Genomic DNA, 20,663 nt, shown 5'->3' with positions numbered 1-20,663 from the left:
AAAAAGATCAACTAGAAATCTTATAATACTTTGATTATGAACTCATCTTTCAGTTAGCCTTATGTTGCACTAAACGCAATGGTGTAAAAGGTTACTTTGCTAACGTATTTTTGTGTAGATACAAATACAGGTTTCTACAGAACTTTTAAATGACTTCCATCAAACTAATATTATGTCCTTGTCGTTTGTGTATTCTACAATTCTCCTTAACAAACTTTAAACATCCCGAAATTGGAATTAAAGATATTCAAGTAAAGTTTAGCTTAAACTTTTTCAGCATTTTTTTTTTCATTAACCAAAATGTTAATTTACAAGGGTTTTTTTTTTTTGTTTGTTTTTATTCTTACATATGTTTCAGCTTGTTATTTGAATATATGGTTCAGCAGTGAACAATAGTTTGTAGTTATGAGTCAAATGTCATGTCATGAAAATATCTATTTGATTGTTTAATTTAAAATACCGATCGAAATATTGGTTAAATGATTAATTTATATTAAAATTTTTTGTTCTAACAAAAAAATGAAAGGAATGAGACTGACAAAAACAAAATCTGCATTCATCTTTTTGTATGAATCACGTGACAGATATATGACTAAAATAATAGGAAGACCGTGAAATTTGTTAACCTAAAAAGGAGTAGGCAAAATCTCACAACAGACATATCAGAGTAAATTTAAACTTTATTTTTTTCTCTTTTCTTAATTGGAAATGTGATGATTTAACACTTTAGACCTACAAAGTAAAAGGACAGGAAGAATATAAAAGTTCAATACCAGGTAGGAAGATTTATTTTAGTATATTTCTTCCTGGCAAGTTTGCAATTCGTTCTGCTGCACTTTACAAATATTTAGCTAAAACGTAATTAGAAATCATTATAATACTATATTATGAACTCATCTTTTGGTTATCCTCATGTTGTGCTCAAAGCAATGGTGTATAGGGAAGGGTTTCTGTGCTGTTTCTATTTTGTTGTTTATTGGTCATTTTCAAAACGACCCAAAAATACCAAGTTATATACATGTTTAGCTTGATATGAATTTTTTCATGATAGTAACATGAATATTGATTTTTTTTCAATAAGGCAAAAAATATTCAACCACCTATCCATAAAATGTGTTATGAGAAAATGATAAACTTTCATGCATACAAATCTAGTAAGTGTGATTATAAATTGCAAAAATACCGTCAAAAATAATATAAGTTGCATGTGTAAATAGTACAATCAAGGTTTTTAGAAAGCATTTGTACCTCTTTACAGATTGGCGGTATAAATGGAAAAAAATATTACAAAAGGTACAAATAATTTGAAAATTACTTCACTTTGAAAAAAAAAATTAATGTTAATTATTCAAATAGAGCCATGCACTCTATTCACGTAATAAATATATTTAGTTGTACATTTTAGAGGATTGATTGCATGTTGTTTAACGTACCATTCGAGAATTTTTCACTCATATTGGGACGTCAACATATGCCAGTGAAGGACTTCAAATCTTGACCTTTACTCGGGACTCAGGGCCATGGAGCAATGAAAGGTTCTTTAATGTGCCAATGCCTACCATGACCGGGATCTCGATCTTAAGGTCTCATTTGAAAGACCCTCAATTTTCTCTTCAAGATGCCGAGCGCTTTGATAAAGAACAGTTCCTACCTATTTTATCGACTAAGGGTAGTCGCGGCCGGGGTTCGAACCCACGACCCTCCGATCACACAGCGAGCGCTCTACCAATTGAGCTTCCGTAACGGTTACTTTTTTTCAGGAAAATAAAAAAATAAAATAAGTTTTTTTTTTACAGCAGGAATATTATATATATATATATATATATATATATATATATATATATATATATATATATATATATATATATATATATATATATATATATATATATATATATATATAAAATATATAAAGCACAAAGAAATTCACTTTTATAAGGTTACCCACTTCCGCCCAAGCCCGGGGTTGAACTCTCCACCTACGGAATCTGTCTCATAGCAGTAAAAGAACAGCGCGCTAGACCGCTCGGCTATCTAGGCAAGTCAAAAAACTTGATTTCGATGCCGATGGAATTCTCTCGGCGCTGCTGTACACTACACGGTCATTGAGAATGGAAGTGAGATACAGTTATTTGGACATTAGTTTTATTAGAGGACAGTTATTTGGACATTAGTTTTATTAGAGGATAATCTTTTAATAATAATAAATAATAATAATAAATAATATTTCATTCATTTTCTTGAAATATAAAAATTTTGCCATTTAGTTTTTGTTTAGAAAATGAAAGACCTAGTAATATTTATTGTTTTAACGAAAATTAATATTCCATGGAAACTTGTTGTACATATAATTGAGGCTAAAGAATAATCGATATATTAACTGGTATCTTATAATCATTCTTAACGTTAAAAAACACGTATACAAAATTTTATTTATGAACAAAAAAATAACGTATTGTAAATCATACTAGAAGATCATAGCATTCAACGATGTGGCTGAAATTTATCTTTTTAAAGATCTTTAAAAATATATATCAATGTATGATAGAACAATGGCAAAATAATGAATGATTTATTTGGATTTGTCAGTTATTAAATAAAAGATTTCCAATTTTATCATACAGTCATGATAATTTAAAATTTAATTCAACACAGTATGACACAGAATAATTTGAAACACGAATATTTGTTGGATGGTACTGAATTTTTTTTTCTAATAATTCTCTCTTTTTTCTTATCTTTTTTTCTGAAAATGATGTGTACGCACTTGCGTATTTGCGTATAGGCAGCTACGCGCCTGGTATCTGTTAATCATAACTATAACACTAATATTCCGAAAAAAAATCTTGAATGTACACTAGATTTTTTATCTCTCACAAAACAAAGAGGGTTGAATTCATGTATGGTGACAGGGAAGTTTTGGCGCATGATAAAACAAAAATCTACAATAGCGTGCTATTTGAATTTACATGACAAAGATATGACTGGAAAACAGGAAAACAGTGCTTGAAATTGTGTTTTGCTAAAAATGAGATAGACATTATATGACATTTCATAGTAAATTAAAATTTGTTTCAGATTTAAAGTAAAGTAAAAAAAAAGAAAACAATTGCATTGTTTAAGCTACTAAAAATCCCGAAACATGGAAACTGTCCAATAGTATCAATGTTTTTGAAGAGCATTGCAGGAACTATCAAAGCAGAGAATATCGGAAGTTTTATTTTAAATAGCTTGAGTCGAAATCACGTCATAATGCTAACATAGATCATTTTAATAATGCTATTTGAGAACTTATTGAGTTATTGAATAAATAGTAGAAATAGATCCTTGGTAATTAAAAGTATTAACTAAATGGATCTTAAGTTCAATGGCTACCCTGCCTCTAAGATTTTGAAGCCTTTTAAAGTATAAAATTCGATATCTGTATGATATATAACGCTATTAGTATTTGCGAAAATATTATGGTTATAAACTAGATATGGATCATATATTTATTTTACGGGCCTTTGAAACAAAATAGAAATATATCCCTGTTAATTAAAAGTATTACCTGAATGAATGTTAAGTTCAAACTCAAACTCTTTAGTGGCTACCCTGGCTTTACGATTATGGGGTCATTTGAAGTATGAAATATATGGAGATAACAAACAGTACTCAAAAGTCCATTAAACGAAGAGTTTGATGCCCAGTGGAACAGATGGAAGCAGCTTTTTTCTTAACTCTCTCTCTCTCTCTCTCTCTCTCTCTCTCTCTCTCTCTCTCTCTCTCTCTCTCTCTCTCTCTTTTTTCTCTCTCTCCTTTATCTCTCTATTTATTCTTTAAAATACACATCATTTTGTATTAACTTCAATGTACAATAAAGTAAAAGCGATGTGAATAAAAAAAAAAATTAAAAAAAAAAAGTCCATTAAACAATACAAAATAGGGACAGAGCAAACACGGACCTCCAAAACATCAGAGGTGGGATCAGGTGCCATGGAGGAGTGAGCATTCCCTGCCGACCGGTCACACCCGCCGTGTGTTCCTTGTCATGATCGGGAAATCACGGAAAAATCAGTGTGTAAACTCAATGTGTAAATAATGGCCTAACAATTAGTATGAAACACGTCAGTCAGCATTTGACTCAATGATAAATTGTATTTGCTGACAAGGTCATTGTATCGACCATAGAACTTACGAAATTATGACTTTGAACGAGACTGCTGAAATTCCTGTTTCATTAACTTGTTTGTCACTAACTTACCTCGTTTTAGAAATTGTACATACGTAAAGCATGCTCTTGCGTATCGAATCAACTGAGAGATATAAACCCTGTATGCAGGTGATGAAGGTATATTGCTGCATAAGTAAGGGAAGTTGACGATTGAAAAGTTAAAGTCATCACGTTTATCATAAAGCTTGGTTGTTAGATTACCATTAACGTCTTTTTCAAGTAAAAGATCCAAATATGAAACAGATGTGTCAGACTCTGTAGTATCCTTTATCTCAAGCTCACCGGGATATATCGTATCGACATAAGAATGGAAATAACCATTGTTAATTGACAATAAGTCGTCGATATATCTAAATGTCAAGTTGAAGGCCACGGCAAGTGCTTTCTTCTTTTCACGTATAAGATTTTGGACAAATTCTTCTTCATATGAATACAAAAAAAAGGTCTGCTAATAACGGGACGCAATTGGTACCCATGGGAATTCCAATAGATTGTTGGAAGACCTGGTCTCCAAAAACCATATAGATAATGTCAATCAAAAACTCAAGCATCTTTTTAATATCAACTTCAGAGTACTTGTGTGTACAATCAGAAGGTTTTATAACAAAATAATTTTGCAAATGACCAATGACAAGGTAAGTAAATTTACGAGTTCCATTTTTACTGAAAAAGTAGCTGTCAATGATATCAAAAAGCCTGGACTTTATTTTATCGTGGGGAATGGTTGTGGATAAAGTTGAAAAGTCGTAAGTTTTTAAGCTGTTGATTTTGGTAGATTTCTTGTGATTTCAAATTTTCCAAAAGTTCTTTGGAATTTTAAGTATCCACATTTGATTTACACCACTTCTCGAATATATTGATGCACAGTACTCTTGAAGTTTCTCCTTCACTACTGTTAATATCTTAGTGAGGAGTAAAGAAAGAGGCTTGGTTGAACATTTACTGGAGCCCGCTATGTATCTTTGTTTGTAAGGATTTTTAAGATGTTTCGGAATCCAATATAGATATGGTAATTCAAATTCATTTTGGTAGTATACAATTCGATACCTGTATTATACTTTTATCTATGAACGCAAGTTACTTTTTGAATCGGTTGAAAATCTCACTTTCTTTTTAAGAGAGACATCAAATACAGTTTGCTAAAACATATAAAAAATCAATCAGGTCATGTTAGACAGGACCTTAAAATTGAAAAAATATTGAATAATAATTTCAAATATTTCAGATTGTGAATTTGTCTACCAAAGAATGGCTTCTGGACCATACCCTGGCGACCGTTCTAGGTTTGCCAAACTCGGAATGGCAATAAACGAAGAATTGACCCAGGCTTGTAGAGATGTCTTAGAAATGGAGGTACCTCCTGGACTTGTGTATAGCAAAGTGAAGAAATTTACCAACGTGTATAAAAAATTACGCAAAGACCAAGAACTTCGACTTACACAAGCCAAAAAGAATGGTTATAAAGAGTTTGATATAACGTTGTTATATACACTGATAAGGAACATATGTACAAAGATTCTAATTCCAACAAAAGGTTGGGGTGGGAACACAATGCCGGCAGTAGGGGATACAACAACTGGAGATGACATTGAGAGGATAAGGTTGATAAGAAACAACATGTTTGGACACATTAGCTCGGCTTCTACCTCAAAGGCAGAGTTTGATGACACGTGGTCAATCATAACTGATATCTGCCAAAGACTGCAAACGTACACAAATAAAGACTACATGTCTGGTCTGAGTAACATTCAAAGTCAGGCCTTAGAAGAGGAAAATGAAAAAGCTATAATTGAAAAACTTGAAGCCGATATTAAAAGTAATACAGATCTTATGGAAAAGATTTCTCCTTTACAAGGTATGAATTCAAAATCCGAATCCTAGGAGAAAAAGAATGTCTACTGTGTACATGTTATCAATAAGGACACAGTGGATTTTAACTTCCGCAAAAAAAAAACAAACAAAAAAAAAAAAAAAAAAAAAAAAAAAAAAAAAAAAAAAAAAAAACACTTCTTGCATAGTTGTTTTTAATCATAATTAGTTTTAAAAATTTCATCTCCACATCTCACAGGTGTGACAGGTCGACATTGTGTAGTTAATTTCCCATATTGATATGGTTGTTGCAACCATAATTTTGTTCTTACCCTGACAAGGAGCACACGGCGGGTGTGACCAGTCGACAATGGAAGGATGCTTACTACCCCTTGCACCTGACCCCACCCTTGAGTTTCTGATAATGAAATTTATACTTTACATATATAACTGTTTTTTATTTTCAGATTTAATGATCAGAATTTGTCATAAGTGCAATCCTTCGTTAAACGATGTTGTTAGAGTGAGGCTGATAAAGCTGATCACAATTCTATAAATTGAAACATATGATTTTTTTATTTAGCTTAAAAATAAGGAAATACAGACTAATTTCGTAGCAGCTACGAATCATGAATAAAAGCTCTTGAGAATACTGGTTATTCTATACGCAATCATCTGGCACTACTTTTTTCATTAATGTGAAAGACATTGATTTTTTTTAGGAATACCAATGATAGCTGAGATTCTCAAAGACTGGCGAGAAGAGAACATTGCTTTTATTCCTACAAAAGCAAGCGGAGTCGTTGAAGAAAAGCTTAAAAGTCATAACCTAGTCACAGTTGTTGGAAATTCTGGATCTGGCAAATCGGCGATTATTCAACATATTGCACTCAAGTATAAAGATCGAGGATGTAATGTCATACCAGTGGATGAAGTTAGAGAAATTAAAGAGAAATATTCAGAAAATGAGACACTTTTTGTACTCAATGATCCTTTAGGTAAAGAATCTTTGGATGAAATTTTGTATACGTCGTGGAAAAAATATCAAAAAACTATAGAAACTTGCTTGAAGAAGGTTAAATTACTGGTGTCCTGTAGAAGATGCGTTCTTTATGACAAGAGAGTGAAGGGCATTTTATTCGAGGAATCCACCATAGTAGAAATTGACAACGAAGAAAATCGACTGAAAGAAAAAGAGAAAAGAGCAATCCTCAATCAGTACACAAAGAATCTGGAGCTTTCCGAAGAAATTGTTTCTGAAATTATCAAAATAGAAGCATACTTTCCATTACTTTGTAAGCTATTTTCTAGGGAAGCAAATTACAAGGAAAATGGGCTTGATTTCTTCAAATATCCGTACAGGTTCATTAAAAAAGAAATTGAAATTTGGAAGGGAATGGACAAGAAGAAATTCTGCGCTCTTATTTTAGTAGTAGCTTTTAAAAACAATCTGAAAATAGAAACAATCGTAAGGAATGGTGATTGTATGAAGAAATATAAAGACATTTTAGGAATGTGTGAGTTATCAGAAAACACACATATTTCGGTCATTCGCAGTACTCTCCAAGAACTTAAAGGATCTTATGTGAAATGTGTCGGGCATGTTTTCCAATTCCTTCACGACTTTATAATGGAGATAACGACTCTGGTGTTTGGTATTAATTGTCCTCAAGAGGCAATACAGTACGCAGACAGTGGTTTTCTTCGACGAAGGATAAAGATAGAGGACGATACAAAAGAGGATGATCGCGATCCCTTCACTGTTTACCTGCCTGAAGAGTACATAGGTGATCTTGTGGACAGGCTTATCATTGACATGCAAACAGAACATTTTGTGGATGTTGTTCTTAACCAATGTTTGAGAAATGAAAGTGTGATCAAAGAATTTAAGGACAATGTTAAATCATCAGAAAATCTGCCAAACATTCTTTTAGATATCAAACATTTAATAGATAAATCAGAGTTAAAAGAAAAAGAAAACCTGTTGAGTGATTATAGCGTATCAAGACTTTTTTTCCTTCATTGGAGAGGTGAAATATGCCCTTTAATTGGATTCATAACATTTTGTCATGACGAAATTTCTCTATCTTTTATAAGAAGCATAGACAAAAAAGCATTGCAGGATCTTTTAGTATTTTCTGCCGTGTGTGCTAATGGAGGATTAAACTTATTAGATAGTCTGAGCCCTGAATACAAAGAAACGGCTATAAAAGAAATTTGGGGGTTATTTTATCCAATCCACATTGCTTCGGTCTTCCATAACTTTGAAATTATTCCAGAGATAGTCAGACTCGGTGCTGACGTCAACATGTTAACTGCTGGGAATATTTGGACTCCGTTAACTTTGGCAGCAGGAAATGATGAAGAACATTTAAGAGAGGCTGGAAAGGAGACAGACGGAGGAAAAAGACGTAATAAAACTATTTCTTGCTTATTGAACAATGGCGCCAAAATCAATTTATGTGACGACGATGGAAAGCATCCTCTGTGGATAGCTTGTCAAAAGGGATATACTAGCACGGTACAAGTGTTACTGAACAATGGCGCCGGCATCAATCTATGCGATCGGGACAAAATCAGTCCACTATGGATAGCTTGTGAAAATGGACATGACAGCACGGTTCAGGTGTTACTAAACAATGGGTCAGATATCGATTTATGTGACAAACATGAAATGAGTCCCCTTTTGATAGCTTGTGAAAATGGACATGATAACATAGTTCAGGTACTACTGAAGAATGGCGCCAATGTCAATTCATGCAATAGGTATGGAGAGAGTCCTCTATGGAAAGCTTGTCAAAATGGACATGATAGCACGGTACAACTGTTACTGAACAAAGGTGCAGACATCAATTTCTGTGATAATGTTGGACGCAGTCCTCTTTATAAATCTTGTCTAACTGAACATGATAGTACGGTACAACTATTACTAAACAATGGTGCCAATGTCAATTTATGTGACGAAGATGGTGCCAGTCCTCTGTGGAAAGCGTCTGAAAATGGGTGTTATAGCACGGTACAAGGATTACTGAACAACGGTGCCAATGTCAATTTATGTGACGAAGATGGTGCCAGTCCTCTATGGAAAGCGTCTGAATATGGGTGTGATAGAACGGTAAAAGATTTACTGAATAATGGTGCCAATGTCAATTTATGTGACGAAAATGGTGTCAGTCCTCTGTGGAAAGCGTCTCAAAATGGGCGTGATAACACGGTACAAGAGTTACTGAACAATGGTGCCAATGTCAATTTATGTGATGAAGATGAAGCCAGTCCTCTATGGATAGCTTGTAAATATGGACATGATAGCACTGTAAAATTGTTACTGAACAACGGTGCCGACATCAATGCATGCAATAGGAATGGAGTCAGTCCTCTGTCCATAGCTTGTCAATTGTTACCTCGCGAAGTTAGGGTCAGTCTTTGGCGGAAAGTTTGTCAGAATGGAGTTGACAACACTGTCGAATCATTACTAAACAATGGCGCCAATGTCAATTTATGTGACGAAGACGGTGTCAGTCCTCTGTGGAAAGCGTCTCAAAATGGGCGTGATAGCACGGTAGAACTGTTACTGAACAATGGCGCCAATGTCAATTTATGCAATAAGAATGGAGTCAGTCCTCTGTGGATAGCTTGTCAACATGGACATGACAGCACTGTTAAACTGTTAATGAACAGTGGAGCTAAACTTCTATTAGTCCATGGCAATGAAATCAATTTTTGCGACGATAATGGAGACAGTCCTCTACACAAAGCCTGTCGAAGTGGCCATGATAGTACAGTTCAATTGTTACTGAACAACGGCGCGAATGTAAATTTATGTGATATAGATGGTTGCAGTCCTCTTTATATAGCTTGTCAGAAGGGAAATGTTAGGATAGTCCAACTCTTACTACACAATGACGCTGGTGTTAATTTATGTGATAATGATGGAAATAGCCCTCTGAATATAGCCTGTCTAAATGGACATGACCACACTGTCAAACTTCTATTGACCAGTGGTGCGCAATTTTTACTTAACAACGGCGCTGAAATCAATCTTTATGATAATGATGGAGAGAGTCCTCTCTTCAAATCCTGTCGAAATAGCCATGAAAGCGTAATCCAGTTATTAATAAACAGTGGAGCTGATGTAAATTTTTGCAATAAATGCAATAACAGTCCTCTCCATATTGCTTGTGAGAGCGGACACAACAGCACAGTCCATCTGTTACTGAAAAAAGGAGCTGAAATCAATCAACGTGATAATGATGGAGAAAGTCCTCTCTTCAAAGCCTGTCGAAATGGGCATGAAAGTATAGTTCAATTGTTACTAAACAGTGGAGCTGATGTAAGTTTATGCAATAAATTCAAATACAGTCCTCTCCATATTGCTTGTGAGAACGGACACAACAGCACAGTCCAACTGTTACTGAAAAACGGCGCTGAAATCAATCTTTGTGATAATGATGGAGAAAGTCCTCTCTTCAAAGGCTGTCGAAATGGGCATGAATGTATAGTTCAATTGTTCATTAACAGTGGAGCTGATGTAAATTTTTGCAATAAATTCAAATACAGTCCTCTCCATATTGCTTGTGAGAACGGACACAACAGCACAGTCCAACTTTTACTGAAAAACGGCGCTGAAATCAATCTTTGTGATAATGATGGAGAAAGTCCTCTCTTCAAAGCCTGTCTAAATGGTCATGATATCATAGTTCAGTTGTTCCTAAACAGTGGTGCTGAAGTAAATTTATGTAATAAACACAATTACAGTCCTCTCCATATTGCTTGCCAATACGGGTATAACAGGATAGTGCAACTGTTACTGAGCAATGGTGCCAACATCAATTCATGTGATGATGATCGAGTCAGTCCTCTTTATATGGCTTGTAGAAATGGACATGATAGCACGGTACAACTGTTACTACACAACGGTGCCAGCATCAATTTATGTGATAAAGATGGAGTCAGTCCTCTTTGGATAGCTTGTGAAAACTTACATTGCAGCACAATCGAACTTCTACTGAATTCAGATGCTGATGTAAATTTATGCAATAAAGGCAACTGCAGTCCGCTGTACATAGCATGTTTCAATGGTCATGACAGCATGGTTAAACTTTTATTGAACAAAGGTGCAGACATCAATTTATGTGACAACGACGGAACCACTCCACTCCACATAGCCTGTGAAAATGGACATTTCAGCACAGTCCAATTATTATTAAAAAATGATGCTTGTGTTAATTTATGTGATAAAGACAATAAGAGTCCACTGTGCGTAACATACTTATATGGTCATGACAGTATTGCGCAACTTTTACTACAAAATGGTGCTGAATTGATATGCTGACGATGGTTTCAGTACTTTCGATTGATTTCTCAATACTAAGAGCGCTCACATTATTTCGAAGATATGGAGCAAAAGTTGATTAAGGCTTTTACTATACCTTACAAAAATGAGCTAGATGCAATCACAGAGTTATTTACAAACTTCCACATGAGAAGAAGAAAACACTTGCTGTGGCCTTCAGTTCGACATTAAGATATATCGACAACGTGTTATCAATTAACAATAGTTACATTCATTCATATGTCGACTCGACATATGTTATTGAACTTGAAATAAAAGACACCACAGAATCTGCAACTTCTTTTTCATATTTGGATGTTTCATAAAATCCTGTTGTCATTATAATGGCATTTTTAGCAAATATAACCTTTCTTTGGGTCTTATTTTGGCAGACGTGTTTTATACCAAGTGAGAGGCTTTTGTTTTTATACTTTTTTGACAGAGGAACGTTCCCTCTATCCAATCAATACATAAGGCTCACGGCGAGTGTGATCGGTCAAAAGGGGATGTTTACTCCTCTTTTGCATCTGATTCCACCTTGGGAGTTTTTGGTGGTCCGTATTTTATGTCCTACTCACAGATATGTATTGTTTTTTTTTTTTTTAAAAAAAGTGTAGATCGATCATTTTTTAAAACTTTTTTTTTTAATTTTAGTGATTACTGTTAATCGCCAAATTTTCTGCGACAATTAATTTCACGAGACGGATAATTTGTATTTAAAAGCGAAATAGATATATTGTAATTAAAAGTAAAACTATTTTTTTCGATTTCGTGTTATTGTTCTATATAATATTTTGAAATAATACTTTTATACGCGAAAATAAAATTTTTGCAAGTAGACGCAAAAATAAAGTTCTCTTGAATAATGATTTACAGTAATTTATTAAGCTTACTTACACTTTAATGTCATTGAGCTTTCTTTTTATTGTACTACTTTTTTTTATTAAAAAGAAAGTGAGTTACTAAAATTTCAGTCTCTTGAAATTTCTTGTTTCAAGACAGCAAAGTCTTTTTAGCTCACCTGAGCCGAAGGCTCATGTGAGCTTTTCTGATCACATTTTGTCTGTAGTCCGTCTGTCCGTCTGTCTGTCTGTCTGTCCGTCCGTCCGTCCATCTGTAAACTTTTCACATTTTTGTACGTCTTCTCAAGTACCACTGGGCCAATGTCAACCAAACTTGCCACAAAGTATCCTTAGATGAAGGGGATTCAAGTTTGTTCAAATGAAGGGCCACGCCCTCTTCCAAGGGAAGATAATAAAGAATTAGTGAAAAATTAATAGCATCTTTTAAAAATCTTCTTCTCAAGAACCACAAAGCCAGGGAAGATGAAACTCATGTGGAAGCATCCTCAGGTAGTGTAGATTCAAATTTGTTCAAATCATGACCCCCGGGGTAGGGCTGGACCACAGTGCAGGATCAAAGTTTTACATAGAAATATATAGGAAAAATCTTTTAAAATCTTCTTCTCAATAACAGCAAAGCCATGATGAGTCATATTAATATGGAAGCATCCTCAGGTAGTGTAGATTCAAGTTTGTTCAAATCATGACCCCGGGGGGTAGCGCGGGGCCACAATGGAGGATCAAATTTTTACATAGAAATGTAAAGGAAAAATCTTTAAAAATCTTCTTCTCAATAACAGCAAAGCCCTAATTGGTCATATTTATATGGAAGCATCCTCAGGTAGTGTAGATTCAAGTTTGTCCAAATCATGACCCCTTGGGGTAGGGCGGGGCCACAATGGAGGATCAAAGTTTTACATAGAAGTATATAGGAAAAATCTTTAAAAATCTTCTTCTCAATAACAGCAAAGCCCTAATTGGTCTTATTTATATGAAAGCATCCTCAGGTAGTGTAGATTCAAGTTTGTTCAAATCCTGACCCCCCGGGGGTAGGGCGGGGCCACAATGGAGGATCAAGGTTTTACATTGAAATATGTAGGAAAAATCTTTAAAAATCTTCTTCTCAGAAACAACAAAGCCCTGATTGTTCATATTTATGTGGAAGTATCCTCAGGTAGTATAGATTCAAGTTTGTTCAAATCATGACCCCCTGGGGTAGGGTGGGGCCACAATGGAGGATAAAAGTCTGAAATAGAAATATATAGGAAGATATCTTCTGATGAAGAACTGCAAAACCATGATTAGTCATTTTGATATGGAAGCATCCTCAGGTAGTGTAGATTCAAGTTTGTTAAAATGATGACCCCAGGGATAGGGATGGGCCATAATGGGGGATCGAAAATTTTACATAGGAACATATAGGAAAATATCTTCTTCTCAAGAACTGAAAACCATGTTTAGTCATTTTGATATGGAAGCATCCTCAGGTAGTGTAAATTCAATTCTGTTCAAATGATGACCCCAGAGGGTAGGGTGGGGCCCAATAGGGGGGTAGAAAGTTTTACATAAGAACATATAGAAAAAAATTTCTTCTCAAGAACAGAAAAGCTATGTTTAGTCATATTGATATGGAAGCATCCTCAGGTAGTGTAGATTCAAATTTGTTCACATGATGACCCCTGGGATAGGGAGGAGCCACAATGGGGGATCAAATTTTTACAAAGGAATATATGGGAATTTTTTTTAAAAATCTTCTCAAGTACAACAAAGCCATTTGTTATATTGGAAGCATCATCAGGTTGTTTAAAATTCAAGCCCCCCCCCCCTCACCCCTAATCTTTTCAATACTGAACTGATTTGTGCTCAGTGGAGCGATGTGGCCCATGGGCCTCTTGTTATTACTTAGTCTTATTACGGGCCGCAAGGAAGCAGTCTATTATTTGATATACATATATTGAATTGACCCGTATTCTTGCAGAATTGATTTGGGGGGGGGGGGGTGGTGATAATTATTTATTTTGATGTAATTAAGGGCTTTAGATGACTGTATAAGATATTTGATGGGTGTTTACAACTCACTGTAATAAACGGTGGATTCACCGAAATTCGTTGGGACCAATTTTCATGGATTGTATAAAATTTATAGGTTCTTGGGGATTAACTTTCGTGTATTCACTAATATATTCACATTTTAAAGGACATATGTCTTTTAAACCTCGGTATATCAATTCGTGGATAAAGGTACGCAAAAATTCTACGAAATAAAGAATTAGATCGCAAAAACAGTATTTCAAAAATTGCATGTCTAGGGCTTTTGTCGATAAATCATTGTTTAATTTTTTTAAATTTTTTTTTTTAAATTTTTATTTTATATTATTTATTTATTTTTTTCTTTTTTTGTACTTCAAAATGTTTGATTTAATTTTGTTTCTTTGATTTGTTTGATATTGTTTTGTTTTATATTATGCTTTGTACATTGTTTGTAATTCTGGATGATTTATTCCCCATTGTTAAAAAAGGAAGAAGAAAGGAATGTAAGAAATAAATCTGTTGTGCAAAATTGCTTTTCTTGAGTTATTAATCTTAGAGTACACATCAATAGGGCTTAACGATTATAGCACCAGTTACAATTTAATTTGAAATTTCAAAAATATGCAATAATTATGGCATAAGTTATTGTGAAACATGCAAGTTTTGTTTGCGTTTGATAAAGTATTTGCATTTTCATGGTTTTAGTTTTTGCAGTTTTATCTTATATATTTATGTTTATTCACCAATCAAAAATGCAGGGGTCTTCAGAGGGAGTTTACAATCATTTCAGTATGATCGCATTATAATGTCATAATATTCCGAAATATTAATCATTTCTGCAATTGAAGCAGAAATAGAAAATGTAAACACAACATTTATGACCCTTTTGAAAATGTGAGATATGTAAAATATCCACAGCTGTATCAAACTGGGTTAAGAATACGAGATAACGAGATGGTGTTAAATATATTAGAAAAAAAAACATTCCTTTCGACGGTGAAAGGCCTGAGGAGGGGAAGTTTTTTTTCTGAACTGTTTATCACTATCAAGTTATTTATCATACTAAAAAATTTCCCCACTTCGGATCCCAGAGAAACATATTCAACTTTGCTGTAATACAATAGGACTAGATCATTTATTTATCCAATAGTGACACAATTCAAGCAAGAATTTCAGCAGTCTCGTTTAAAGTCGTCATTTTGTAAGTTCTATGGTCGATACAATGACGTTGTCAGCAAATGCAATCTATCATTAAGTCAAATGCTCACTGACATTTTTCATACTGATTGCTGGAACATTATTTACACACTGAATTGTCAACGGATTTTTTTGTTTTTTTCCCGAACATGACAAGGAACACACGCTGGGTGTGACCGGTCGGCAGGGGATGCTCACTCCTCCGTGGCACTTGATCCCACCTCTGATGTTTTAGAGGTCCGTGTTTGCTCTGCTCCTATTTTGTAATGTTAAATGGACTTCTGAGCTCGAATACTATTCGTTATCTCCGCATATTTCATTCAATAGCCTTATCGAACAACCCTTATAATCATGGGCTAGAGAGCATGAAACTAATGCCAATATCATTTTAAACTTTTTTCATTAAACTGAGCAGTCATGAGATCAGACAAAGATTTTTTTAAACCCCCCAAAAAATTTAGAGAGGTTCAGATAGTGTTTTGAATATTTTTGACCTGGAAGCAGAAGAAAACTAGAAAATTATGATAAAAAGTTGGACATTTATCATGACATATAAAATGATGATTTGTTGAGGAAAATCGGGAATCATATGGAGTTCCAGTCGGATAATATTTCTAAAAGTGCTTAAACAAATGAATAGAGTGTCGGTGTTTCGCGGAATCTGTTAAAGGGGCTTGGACACAGATTTGAAGTGAATATTTTCTCAAATTTTCTGTGTAATATCATGACTTATAATTTGCTATCCCATTTCACATGGAAATATAATAAAAAAAACTTATTTTATATGGAAATTATTGAAACTACATATTTCGGGATGCGTTCGATTGACACTTTATCCTTAATACGCAAGTATAGTAGAAAAGAACTGCGAACGATAGTATTGTTCTGCCACCTACCTCCAAGTCAAATTTCAAAAGTTAACACATTTGAATGATTTTTCATATTTATATAGTTATTTATGTGAATTTCCATAAAACATAACTTATTTGGGAAAACTAAGAGAGATAACTCTTTAATATTGGTAAAAATTGCGTTTTTCACTACAGAAATCAACGGAAAATATTTTTACCCCCCCCCCCCCCCCCCCGTGAAACAAAAATTCCTTTTAATGGGTTTCATGAATTGTTTTTTCACATAGTCATACCAAAGCTTTTGTTGTTTCACGGGGGGGGGGGGGGATACATGTTTACAGACAAAAAACTGCAAAAATGGTCATTTTATTATCAATTTCAATGGTGATAACGAATAAAATAAGGTCTTTTATCAATCTTTTATGTTGAATTTTACATAAGTTAAACATACAGAAAGTTTTAAGGGTCATTTTTCCATTTCCATGCGTTTTTGAAAATCTAGAGATTTTTAAAGCCTAATTTAAATGGATAAAATGTTCATCCTCCCTTTTGAAAAGAGTCGTAAATAAGAGTAATTTAGTTTTTGACACTGGTTTCAAAATTATTTATCAATTCATAATGAACTCTTCTTTGCATTCAATCAAGTTTTAATGGCAAAACTACCATTTATACTGAATGAAATGGATGTAAAATGTAGGCGTGAATCGAGAGTAAGCGTGCGTGGTTCTTTGTTGTGCATTATTAAAAATATTAAAACTGTAATCCAGAAAATTCAGAGTAGAAATGTGAGAAAGCAAAACCAACTCAACAGTATTGTCAGTCCGTGCTCAGCGATGTGTGCAGAGCTTAACAAATTTAATACACCCCGTGAAACGTAAACATCAACAAGAACAGAGTTCGTGCCCTGTTTACAAAAACAGTTAACGTTTCCAGGGTGTGTTTAATTTAACCTTAAATTCAAAAAGAAATATATATATATATATATATATATATATATATATATATATATATATATATATATATATATATATATATATATATATATATATATATATATATATATATATGCATAAATTATCCCACGTTTCCAACTATCGTTGATGTCCCTGGCATACTACACTAACTAGACAGTGATTCCTTATATTTCCATTTCATTGTGAATTACAGGAGGCCTCACATGTCAATTACAATAATACATAGGCCCTATTAGAATCATATATAGTTAAAAAAGACAGGGTTGTGAATATCAAGCATGAAATTTTCTAAGTTGATTTTTTAAATCAGATAATGAATCAGTTTGTATCAAAAGATTCTGTTACTGTGTTCATTATCACAGTCGAATATTACATACTCAGATAAATATTTTTAATCACAACTGATAAATATATTTTAGAATATTCAAAATTGTTTCTACAATGTAATATACAATTTCTTTGGTATGATTTAAAATACTTTATTTCTTAATTAATTTTCAATATTTTCTTTTATCAATATTCAATTTTTAATTAAAAAAAAAATTGCAGATTTATGTTTATTTTTTACTATATTTATATAAATTAATTCTTTTTTTTCTAGAACTTCATTTTTTTTTAAATTTTAATTTTATGTTTTGACTGAAGTTTTCATTTGAATTTATTTTTACACTATTTTTTTCAAAGGTAGTAATTCTCAGGTAAAGCACATATACCTGAAAACAGACTATAGCCTGTTGATCACTCAGGTGTAAAAAATCAAAATGTTGGCTATGTGGGAATAGGATTTTTCAAAATGTTGGCTAAGTGGGAATAAACCATTTCAATAGTCCCCGCCCACTGAAGTCAAACACAAAGACAGTCGCAAGAGAATTACATGCATATTAGGCCTCCTTAGAGTCAGACACAAAGACAGCCGCACGAGAATTACATGCATATTAGGCCTTCTTAGCCCCTGACCTTTCGCTTGGCGAAATTTGCATTCCGTTGGAATGATCAATAAATCAACTCTCCTAACTTTCAAAGAGTTATCACAGAGAAAACAAATAGAAATGGATATATATATATATATATATATATATATATATATATATATATATATATATATATATATATATATATATATATATGGAACGCCATAGCTGCCTGAAGGTCATTTTCATTTTATATGAGGTGGTATAACCTTTATGTCAAGTGGTTAAGTCATTATATATAGTGGTAGAATCATTATATTCAATGAAAACTTTATTATATGCAATGGTTTTATCTTTATATACAGTGATAAAATCATTATGTACAGTGATAAAATCATTATATTCATTGATAACTTTATTATACGCAGTGGTTTTATCATTATATTCAGTGGCAATGTCATTTTATGTAGTGGTTAAATAATGTAATGAAGTGATAATATCGATACATTATGTTGTAAAATCATTATATGCAGTGGTTTTTCCATTATATACATTGCTGATATCTTTCTGTGATGTGATGAATTCAATATATACAGTACAAACATAATTTGTGTGATAAAGCAATCATTACATTGTATGAAACCCGCTGCATGTGGAGTGCCAAGTTAATTTCATTCAGTGCGATATCTTTACATGAAGTGAAAAATCTATTATGTGCAGTACTAACATCATTATATTATATAGTAAAATTATTATATATATTCCTAAAATCATACTTTGCAGTGGTAACATCTTTATATGAGGTGGTTAATTAATTATATGATGTTGTTAATTTGTTATATGATGTGGTCAATTCTTTATATGCATTAGTCGTTTCATGTTATGCAGTGGTAACTTCTTTATCATCATCTAAACTGGTCCTCTTGCAAATTAAAACATTTTTTTAAAAATGCGCGGAGTTCCAGTTTAAAGATTGTTTGAAAATAGGAACCCGGGCTGTGACAAATTAAAAGCCGGGACTATTCGAGATTTTTCAAATTTCTGATTTAAAATTTTCAGACTCTTTTTTTTAAGCTAATGTGTTTTCGCTGTAAAAATTGTATTTAAATACTTGGTATTTTAGATTTTCTTGACGATTTTTGGTTTCAAGTAAAATTGGTAGGCAGTTTCAATTTTCTGATTTAATATTTTATCTATTGTGCTATAAGTACTTAGTATTTTAGATTTTTTTTTTTTTTTTGGCGATTGTTGATTTCCATGTTGGTAAAATGGGTAGACTGGGTTGGTGATATTTTATGTGTGTGTGTTTTTTTTGACATATTTGATAAAAATCTAATAAACTTAAAAATTATTCCGATGTTAAACACTGTATTTTAACTAAAAAAAACTATTTCTTTTTGATAGTTATTTCTTTATTTGAAAATGCTATTTTTATGCAAAATACACATTTTCATTAAACAAAGGATTATTAAACCAGATCCGATCATCCGGGAAGAACCTGGTGCAAAACACCATAAATCATTTCTAATTTCATAATATGCAAATGTGCACTGGTACATGTATCTATATGTTAGTAGATGGAAGGAAACTGGATTACGTTAAATATGTAATTTGTTTAATACTTTTTTCGGGGGGGGGGGGGTGTTAAATTACTAATATCAACTATTCATAAGACTGTTTCTAAGACTTCAGAAAACCTTAAATCACATTGAAATGCTTAAAATAAAAATTGCTACATGAAAATATTTCATTTTCAAGTTTCATCTTTGCCGTCGCCAACGTGGCACGGTGATTAAAGTGTCTGCTATAAGAGACGCGGAATAAGGAGTCAATCCTTACGTCACGGGTTCGAATCCGACAGTGGGACGTTGAGACCGGTCCTTCGTAAGAGACCGCATAAAGCCATAAACCGAGGTCCCGTGCCACAGTAGGTGTTGGCACGAAAAAAATCCCTCACTGTTCAATGGCTGTAAGTAGAGGACAAAATTTGCAGCTCTCCACTGGCAAATTGTGGCGTCGTCATATGAGTGAAAAATTCTCGAGAGGGACGTTAAACAGCAAACAAACAACCAAATTAAAATCATTTTAGCCTTTTTGAATAAAATGATAAAATTAAGAGTTATCCTTCAAGGCTGAGGATCGGATATCCTTAAACCAAGCAACTTACGCGTGATTAAAGTTTGACACAAGGCTTTGCATTAATAGTCCTATAATTACATGTATATGTGATAATTCTTTAATTAATTTATATTTTATCAAATGACATGAAGATAATGAACAAGTATTTCGGATTTTTTATGTTTGACTTCCGGGAGATCAAATCCGATTTTAATGAACCATTGGCGTCGGAAGGAAATTGATAGTGGGGTGGCTAATTGAAATAGAAAAAAAAAATCAAACCTGAAAAAAACTTGACAAGCAAAAAAAAAAAGAAAATTGTTCTTTCTCCAAACCCGAAAATCCTATTTCGGGGGGTGGGGGTGGGGGTGGGGGGGGGGGGTTG

At 33.3% G+C, this 20,663-nt stretch overlaps 2 protein-coding genes across 2 annotated transcripts; both read left to right on the top strand.

Moving 5' to 3' along the window:
* Positions 1 to 5,459: 5,459 nt before the first annotated feature.
* On the top strand, positions 5,460 to 6,578 carry LOC133202161 (uncharacterized). Its single transcript, XM_061337933.1, has 2 exons — positions 5,460 to 6,068; positions 6,490 to 6,578. The coding sequence occupies exons 1-2, from the start codon at positions 5,462 to 5,464 to the stop codon at positions 6,576 to 6,578; spliced, it is 696 nt and encodes a 231-aa protein (XP_061193917.1). The 5' UTR covers positions 5,460 to 5,461.
* Positions 6,579 to 6,742: 164 nt separating this feature from the next.
* LOC133202072 (serine/threonine-protein phosphatase 6 regulatory ankyrin repeat subunit B-like) lies at positions 6,743 to 11,392 on the top strand. Its single transcript, XM_061337854.1, has one exon. The coding sequence runs from the start codon at positions 6,753 to 6,755 to the stop codon at positions 11,352 to 11,354; it is 4,602 nt and encodes a 1,533-aa protein (XP_061193838.1). The 5' UTR covers positions 6,743 to 6,752; the 3' UTR covers positions 11,355 to 11,392.
* The last annotated feature ends 9,271 nt before the right edge of the window (positions 11,393 to 20,663 follow it).

This window comes from Saccostrea echinata, unplaced genomic scaffold, assembly GCF_033153115.1.
Source record: "Saccostrea echinata isolate AGI-Se365-2 ecotype Australia unplaced genomic scaffold, CSIRO_AGI_Sech_v1 ptg000046l, whole genome shotgun sequence".
Taxonomy (NCBI): domain Eukaryota; kingdom Metazoa; phylum Mollusca; class Bivalvia; order Ostreida; family Ostreidae; genus Saccostrea; species Saccostrea echinata.
Note: the sequence above shows the minus strand (reverse complement) of the source record. Positions and strands in the feature narration are given on the sequence as shown.